The 9224-nt window shown below is 52.1% G+C and overlaps 1 protein-coding gene across 1 annotated transcript; it reads right to left on the bottom strand.

The window, feature by feature from the left end:
• Positions 1 to 4569: 4569 nt before the first annotated feature.
• Positions 4570 to 8385, bottom strand: FUT6 (fucosyltransferase 6). Its single transcript, XM_059831885.1, has 2 exons — positions 8361 to 8385; positions 4570 to 5663 (listed from the first exon to the last, which is right to left on the bottom strand). The coding sequence occupies exon 2, from the start codon at positions 5653 to 5655 to the stop codon at positions 4570 to 4572; it is 1086 nt and encodes a 361-aa protein (XP_059687868.1). The 5' UTR covers positions 5656 to 5663; positions 8361 to 8385.
• Between the last annotated feature and the right edge of the window lie 839 nt (positions 8386 to 9224).

The raw sequence follows: 9224 nt of genomic DNA, 5'->3' as shown, positions 1-9224 counted from the left end.
CCAGCCCAACTTCAAACTGGGAAACATGAAATAAAAGTGAAGACAAGAGTGTGGAGTTTGCAAGTGTTAAAAAAAAAAAAAAAAACAAACAACCCGTATATATGGTGTTCTCTCTCTCCATATCTCTGGTAGTACTACCAAAAATGTGAAGCCCAGGAACAACGATATTCATTGCTTCAGCTGCTGCTGGGGGTTTGCCATAAGGGAAGGAGGGAGCTCGGTGGTGCTGGACAGCTGTGGAGAAAACGGAGTCTTAATAGTTCCATGTTCCCCCTTCCCTGCCTCACTGGACAAAACGAGGAGCAGGTTTCCAAAGCACGGGGGGTATCTGCCCGTAGGCTCAGGAAAGCTGGAAATAATTGAGTTTACAGGGTCGGTTCAGGCACCTTCACGCACCCAGAAGGACAAACCCAGTGACGATGGAACTCTGGAACTTGTAAGGCTCCAGCTGCAGTGTTTTCAGGATTTTGGTGTATCTGAGCCTTTTCTCTTCCCTTCCCCAAATGCAAAGCTCTGCTGAGCCAGGCTTGGTGCGGGTTTGTGTTTCTCCCAAGCTCTGCCTCTCCTCTTGGCTCCCCTCTGGCCCTGGTGTCTCCGCAGAGCAGAAGTCAGACACTGCTCCAAAAACTCTATTTTCAACATTATTATCTCCCTGGTTTCCCATGAGGAGCAGCCTCTTTCTCACCTCCTGGGGAAATACCCCCTGTAAAGCCCTCTCCATCTCTGCTTTTTGGACCATCTCTGCCCAAAAGCATCAGCTGGGAACACTTCAGCTTGCATTCTACCACCTTTGGGTAAAAAGACGAGAGGTTTGGGGACAAATGGGATGTTTTCACAACTTCTCTGCGAGGGACTGAAGCAGCTCCTCATGCTGATATCTCCAACTGGGTGTGGAGGGTGGAACCCACTTTGGCACAGAGGCTGCAAACCCCAGCACCAGTGTTTCGGGAAAAGCCGGACTGTGACTTCTCAGCACAGTCTCCCAGCCCCAGGCCCCCACGGTGCAGCCATCTAGATGTTTCCCTCAATGAAGTCCCCCCTTACAGAGTTTCCCAATTGCGGTGTCAGCTTTCCCATCCTCTAACGAAATCATCCTGTGTGTGGCTCCACATTGTCCACAGGCATCCCTTCCGCAGGCCACGGCAGCACCGAGCCCCCGCTTAGAGGAAGGGAAGGTTTAATGCTGTATTTTTGTCCTGCCAACCCCACATCCTCTCCTCAAGGACCATGTCTTAAGCCTGGCTGGGTGCAAGCTCCTAACACCCCATGGTCTGCCCAGCCCTGAATGCTTCAGCAGAACTAAAATTCATATTTTGGTCAACCTCTTGAAGGCTGCAGCGCAATTTGGGGAATTAGGGTGAGGTCAACAGTCCTAAATCTACCCCCTGCATATTTATTTTGACTTTGCTCCTGCAGCCTCGAAGGCTGGCCAGCCTCGGGGTCAGCAAGACCCCGGCTGCTCTCCCCAGGGCTCACCCAGGTCCCCAAATAGCCCTTGGACCCAGGAGAGGGATGAGGCTGATGAGCCTGGCTGGCCTTGACCTGCCAAAATAACCCCAGGCTCAAGCGCAAAAGGAGAGAGCTGATAACCTTGGTGCTGCCATTCCCAAGTTAAAAGAGTCCAAAAACCTACAGGACTCATCCCTTTTTCACAGGTGTTAAATGACTCCAGGTCTTGGAAGCAAAGGGAATCGGGCTTGGGAGGGTGGCAAGAGAAAATTGGGGATTTCTTGCAGCTGTTTTGCAGGGCGGGTGCTACCAAAATGCTCCCTGGCCACAGCTGGAGAGGCTGCAGCAGCAGGTTTCAGGTTGCTAGTGCGTTTATTAAGGAGTATGTCAGAGCTCCCAGGGTGCGTTTCCTTCCACAGGACCATGAGCAGTTTTGAGCCCAACTCAAAGGACGGGGCCAGGGGCTATACAAAAACAGGTCTTGAGGGGGATGGATTGAAGCTCCTGTTCACGAGCATTTGCTTCCCCAGTGTGTGCCTGCAGGTCGCTCAAAGGAATGAGATCCAAGCTGGAACTGAATTGCCTGTTTATTAAGATGTCTATTTAATGCACAGGGTGATCTCAATAAACATCAGCACCAAACCTCCAGCGGGACCAAAACTGGGCTCCCTGCCCATGCACGGCCACTCGCTCTGCACCCGGCAAATGCCACCTTGATTACTTGGAAACCCTGTTGGCCAAGGGAGCTGCATATCTGCAGTTGCCCACTGCTGCAAGAGGCATCTAAGCCCCCTGGAGACAGTGGCCCTGCCCCGACACACCCTGCGTTGCTACGCCCCAGGAACTCCCCTCCCCTGCAGTACGTCCCTTCAAAACAGGCTAAACAAAAATATTTCAGGTGAACTGAACGTGTTCATGGGGCTTTACACTGTGGTTTCTTCCTGGGAAGGCTTTTTATGGCATTGGCTAAAGCCAAGAGCAAGCTCCTCTTGGCTGCGTTCATGCATGCAGCATGGGGTGTCTCCAGCAGCTCCTGGAAATTTGCGATCGGTTTTTCAAATAGAACACCCTTTCCAAGCAGCTGGACTTCATGCCCCCATATGTGGTGCTCCATCGCCGCTCAGTTTAATCAACCACTCTGGTTTGTAATCAGTTTTGCTGGCCATTCCAGAAAAAGGCAGCTCTGGAGGCCAATGCTCAAAGCGGAAGACTTCCCAATGGAAGTCTCGAGGTGGAAGGATTTAGCCCAGGGACAGGCATCATCTTCCAAATCTAGCAGGAGCAGTGAAACGAGTGACTGTCCATCCCAACTCCCCAGTGCCGCCCATCGACAGAAGACACTGTTCATAGAGTTCACCTGCAGAATATTATTTATTCCTTATCTACAGACATATCAGCTCAATCAGTAGTGTTAAAGTCTTAAATTTCTCCAGCTGCTCTGAACTGAACTGGCTCTAAAGACCGGAAGAGCACCAGGGTCGGTTGATGAGATCCCAGGAGCTACAGGCTAAAGGAGGAGAGAGGTGTGTGTCTGCAGGCAGACAAGGCAGAGGCAGAAGCATAGACAATTATTTGGCAATAAAAATTGATGCCTCACAAATTTACTGCTCTTCTTTGAAGCAGCCAGCAAGCACATGGCTAAGGAAGACGTGGCACATTTTCTACCTGAATTTCCAAAGGGGTTCGCTAAGGTCCAGCAAGGGCTCTTCAAGAAACTGGGCAGCCTCAGGAAGGTCTCATCTAGGTAAGTACTGTTAGGAGGACAGGAAAAAGATGGGAGGGATAAAGGTTCAGGTTTCAGAGTGAAGGATTTGTTCTTAGGCTTGTGCTGATCAATGTATTCAACCAATCTGCAAAGCAGAGAAAAAACAAAGGTGGCAAAGGTTGCTAATGAAAATAAGGCACTCGCAATGGTAAAGACAAGGTCTTGCTGATGGGCCTTCTACAGAATGACTGCGGGAGGAAATGCAGAGGGAATTCTTTGGAAATGTTTGCTAAACGTTGCTGATGGAGAAAACAATTGCATCTCTGTATGCATTGCTGGACTCTGAGCTGATCTTCCTCATGGAAACACCCTGGGGTCAGGACAGACCTTTGAAAAACTCAGCTCAGGGATCAGTAGCAGTCGGGCAAACAAACTGAATGTCCAGAGGTATCGGCAGGGAGCCTGGAAGGGCATAGCTGTGGCCGCCGACTCCATGCAGTGGGGCTCCCCAACCTGAAAAGGAAACAACCTCCAGTGATACGACCTGAACGGCAGCAGGAAGCTCAATAAAGGCCAATTATTCACTGTTTTTTAAACACGTGGCCTAGAGGCATCAGCCAATGCCAGAAGCTGCGATGATTGAGGCTCAGAGGAGGAGGTAGCTCATCACATGCTGGTCCTGAGCGACTCCGTGCCACAGGGTGCTGCAGACACTAAAACTTACGGTTCTTTCAGGGGCATCCTTGGCACCCCACACCTTTCCTGCACCAGTCTGCTGCTGTCAGTCTGCTCCTCAAACCCATATTTCTTGCTAACCTGTCCAAAAAACAGCCTTGTAAAATAAAGTGAGTTGTTTTCTGCCCGTTTAGCATCCTGATGCAGCACCCCAAAGGCAGGGAGAGCCCGAGGCAGAGCAAGGGCAGGACTGGGGCTGCAGGGCTGGGAGAAAGGAGCGTGGCCAGTCCCTCCTGCAGCAGCAGGCAGCCTCGTGGTGTGGCCGCCCCTTCGAGCTGCAGCTTTGCACAGTACAAAGTCCTCGTAACAGGTTTATGATAGGTATTGCTATCTCACCTTCCCCTCTTGGCCACTTGCTTCGGCTTTCCAGCCTGTGGAGCTGACCCAGAATTTTTTGCAGAGACTGAAGGTCAACTTCTCCAAAGACCAAGCTGCAGCCAGCATAACAAGTTGTTCAGGTAACTAATAGATCAGCAAAAAACCCAGTGTACTACTCTGTCTGACAGTCTATTCTCCAGTAAGACAAAGACATACAAACACCTAATTGCTTCCTTGTCTTTGTTCGCTTCAAAGCTCCTCTTGTTCCTCCATTTCCATCAAGTTCAATCATCCCATGAAATTGCAACCCGCCAGCAAGGACAAAAAGATTGCAGCGCAGCAGAGAGCTGAGCAAACAGCAGTTACACGAACCACTCAGACAGATCAGGCACAACCCGGTACCTGGCCTCCGTTGTCTGCAAGAAGTGACAAGCTCTGCAGACATGCAGGGCCCAGCCGGCCCCCACCACAGGTTTCAACCACTTGCGCCATTGGAAGTAGCGCTGGTATCTCTTGGTGTCCTTGCTCAGCTCCCACAGGTACCGCGCCAGGTCCCCAGCGCTGGCGAAGTCATCGACATGGATAAAGGAGTCAGGGGGCAAGAAGCGCTCATAGTTTTCTCGAGAAGGCCCCAGCACGACAGGGACGGTGCCAGCTGACAAGGCGTTCCTCCAGAGCTTCTCAGTGATGTAGTCTTCATGCCGCGAGTTCTCAAAAGCCAGGTAGAAGTTGTACTGGGACACAGTGGGAAGGAGCTTGTCCCAGGGCAGGGGCAAGTGATGCTGTCCATAGACATCCACAGCGATGTGTTTCTTCAGCTCCTGATAGTACTTTACGCGGTGGGAGCCTGCTCTCCAGTTGCTGACTACCCAGGCCACCAGCTTGGTCTTGGGTGGGATGCTGAGGGGCTGGGGCTGGCCAAGGAGCTGCAGCTCCCCATAAGGAGTGAAGATGTCTGAGTCTCTCCTGTAAGACATGGTCAGGTTGAAGAGGTTGTCCATAGCACCTAAGTTTGGAGAGTGACTTGGGGACTCCAGGTTGAACCAGATCCAGCGCTGGGACGGGAGTCTGGGGAGCTGGGCCAGCCCCTCCGTGTCCCTGCACACATCCCTGTGATGCATAATCACAGCATCAGCCTTTTGGGACCAGCTGCGGTTGACGGTGAAATGGCAGTCCGGGGTGCTGTAGAGCTCCGAGCAGTTTATGAAGTTGAAGTGGTGCCCAAAGGGCCACTTCCACAGCAGGATGGTCAGCCTGTGTTCACCCTTTGGTGGGGCACTGGTATTTCCAGCACGGGCTATTTGTGCAGAGGGATCGGAATTGTAATGCTCCAGCTCAGAAGTCCAGAACTGATGAAGAGAAACAAAGAGACAGGAGCTGAAGATGAAGCTGAAGAGCAGGAAAGTGAGGAGTTTCCTGCAGGAGATCTTCCCTTCCACGAGCTCCATGAATGGATCTGCAAACACCACAAACAGGACAAGGAGTGATGGGTGCATAGTGACCCCAGCAGGGAGGTGGCTCTGGGTACGCAGGCTGGCAGGGAGGTATGCACAGGGGCTCAGGGGACAGCATGAAGACCTGAAGTGCATTTACCTCCAGCCACCTCTTTGCCAAAAGAAAGGTCTCTACAGTGCCATACAGAAGGCGCCTAGGCATACACTCACCCACAGGGCGCAGCCGCCCTGCCACAGAGCCCAGGCTTCCCTCCATCACCACCCACTGCCTTTCCTCGTCAGCCCCTTCTTCCCCCCCACCATTTCCCAGAAGAGCCGCGAGCTGCCCCTCGCTGGTTCCTCAGGCCACGCGGTGGCCTGCTCCGTCACTGGGAGGCCTGCTCCATCACGGGGAGGCCCGCTCTGTCACGGGGAGGCCTGCTCCGTCACGGGGAGGCCTGCTCCATCACGGGGAGGCCCGCTCTGTCACGGGGAGGCCTGCTCCATCACGGGGAGGCCCGCTCTGTCACGGGGAGGCCTGCTCTGTCACGGGGAGGCCTGCTCTGTCACGGGGAGGCCTGTCGCCTCGGGGACCTGAGGAGAGGCAAAAGCCGCAGGCACCACTGACAGGCACGCGGAGGAGTGACAGGTGCCCCGCCCACCAGCTTCTGCCAGAAACCCCGCCCCCTCCCAGCAGCCTTAGGGCCCAGAAGTCACGCCTCCTCTTCCAGTCATGTGCTGTGTTGTGATTGGCTGGCAGGACTGCCCACCCCTTCCGGTTTACCCAGAAGTACCTCAGACCCGGAAGGCCTTTCCTCTGCCCCCGTGGGGCCGCCATTTTGCTTTGGCTGCCATTTTAGGACAGGGAGCCACCCTTGTGTGGCAGGGAGCTGCCTGCTTTTTTGAACATCATACTGCTCTGTCACTGGCTGACAGCCATTTATGACACCGTCATCCCCACGTGTTCTCAGGCAGCCCTGTGGTCGGCGGGCAGGACTAGCCACCGGTGTAGCCTGAAGCGCGTCAGGAAAGGACAGCCATGTCCTCCCCCGTGGGGGACCGCCACTTTTGACAGTGTCATTCCCTGACATGTTCTCAGGCAGCCCTGTGATTGGCTGCCCACTTTCTTCGGACCAGGAAGCAGCCCTGTGATTGGCTGCCTGCATCCTTTTGACTGGGAAGTGCTCATATAAATATATATACATTCATAGACTATAGTCTATGAATGTTTATATTGTACTTCTATACAATATATAGAAGTATACATAAAGGAGTGTACAAATATGTATATTTTTTAATTTATTTACATATAGATACACTGTTTTATCTATTCTATATATGTATAACTGTGTATATATTTTTAGATATATATATATATTTATAAAGCTATAGAGATTAAAAACATACAGCCATAAAAACATAGATATAAAATGGCCAGGCTGGGGTCCCCCACTTTACCATATCTGGGGTGGGCAGAAACTTCATGAGGGCAGAGGGGTGCCAAAAGGATGGGGGGCATGGAGAAGTTGGAACATGCCCAAGAGCTACAGACCCCTCCAAGGAAGCCACCAAAGGCCCCCGGCACAAATCCTGTCACGTGCAAAGATGAGCCCCAGCATCTGAGCCCAGCCCAGCAGCACGACAGAAGCACTGGGGCAGACTTTGGCCTTTGCACGGGGCTGCAAGACACAGGCAACGCTGCCTGCGAACATGGGAAACCAGAACAAAATGCCACCTTTACAAGAACATGTGTGTGGGCACAATAAAGAAAAAAGCCTGAAGGAGATCCCCCAAAAGATGACATGAACCAGAAGAATGGGCCAATGGGCCCATCAACCACAAAGTGGATTTTGAGATCAGCGTCACACAGAGATGGCGGGTGCGGGAGCTTCCTTTCCCCGTGGTTGTGGGGCATCTGACAACTACCTGTAAACCATTCTGGTGTGCAGGCTGGTGCTATATGTGTTTCCCTTGTCTTCCGGTTGAGGACCTTACCGAACATTTCAAAACAGCTTATCTTCACTAATTAACGGCTTTGTTTAACTGTGTGTTTTGCTTCAGTGTCCTGTGAACAGTAGCCACAGCCTTCTCAGCACAGCTAGCACCTGTACGACCACCACCCCCTGACTTCCGACAGTCTCTGTCAGAGCACCACCACCAGCGCTTTTATCACCAGCATCCTGCTGGCTTCTCCTCTGTACCAGATAACAGTCACGGTCTTTCAGGTCTGCAACACCCCATTGCTTTTACTGATCCACTTGCTGTGGTCTCTAAGAGCACGGGCCTGCCCCAAAGCTTGGGTCTCGCTGCTTTTGCAGTCATCAGGACTGTCCACCAGGACAGTCTTGGTTGCATGCTCGGTTTCTGCCTCTTGTTTGCAACATTGACCTCAGGACAAGGAAACCCATATAGCACCAGCCTGCACTCTGCCATGGTCTTACAGGTAGCTGTAAGATCCCTCACAACAACAGGATTTCCAGCAGAAGCTGGTGGCTGCTGCACCCGTCACCTCTTACATTGTATATCAGCGGTACCTATACCTATACTACTGACAGACACGATATGACAATAGAGAGGGATGCAATGCCTCCCTGCAATCAGAGGTGAAAACAGATGTCCGTAGACCCCCTCCCTCCCATACCCAGTGCCTCTCTCTTGCAGCCCAAGTCGGGTTCCTCCTCCAACAGCTATCGAAAAAAGAAAGGACTGTTGCAACTCACCTCCAGCCTTGGTCCTAGTGAGAAAGTGCACCGTGAAGGTGAGCGCTGAAGTGGATGACACAACCAGGAAAAGAGGAGAAGAAAGGAGAGCGCAGACGCAGGGAGGGATTGGCGGTGTGTTCCAGGTGTTCCTCTGCGTCTTGAGCTGTGCGTGCCAGTTGCTACCACCAGAAACATGTCACCCAATAATAAAAGCTGTAATAAAGCCAGGACAGATTCCTCTTCGACAAATTAAGGAACGGTCAAATAAAGCAGCCCAGACGTTGCTTGTGGTTAAAGCATGCCTTACCACTGAAAGCACCTCTGCACATGCACTAGTCTGCTTCCTTTGCCAGTCTCGACCCACAGGATTTGCTTGTGATGTGCTTCCTTCTCCATCTTGTGTCGCAGGAGGACAGCTCTGCTTGGGAAGGACAGGCAAAGCTGGCATGGATTGCGGGTGTAGGCATCAGGTCTGCAAGTCCCCCTGACAGCTAATGGACTTCATGGCACAGCTGCCTCCATCCCCATGCCAGGCCACATCTCCTTGTCACCTTTCCAGGATCTTGAGCTAAAGCACATCTTCGGACTGGTGACTTCAGCAATCACCATCAGCTTCAGAGTAGATGAGTGCTTGAGCAAGACTGTCTGGGGGATCCCTCCTGTGTCCAGCACCACAGACCGTGCTTTGGAGCGTCTCCAGCCCAGGTGAATAGGCATTGTACATCACGGTCTGTGGACATGGAGAGGTTGTTTGTTTGCTATGGCCAGAGTGAACTGATCTTGCATCGAGCTTGGCTGCACTTGGCTGGGATATAAAAAAGCCATTATGTGTTATTATCAGGCTTAAATATATTCAACTGTAAATAGGGATTGCTGGTCTGG

Source organism: Gavia stellata, chromosome 32, assembly GCF_030936135.1.
Source record: "Gavia stellata isolate bGavSte3 chromosome 32, bGavSte3.hap2, whole genome shotgun sequence".
Classification (NCBI taxonomy): domain Eukaryota; kingdom Metazoa; phylum Chordata; class Aves; order Gaviiformes; family Gaviidae; genus Gavia; species Gavia stellata.
The sequence above is the reverse complement of the archived record's forward strand: the minus strand, read 5'-3'. Positions and strand labels throughout refer to the sequence as shown.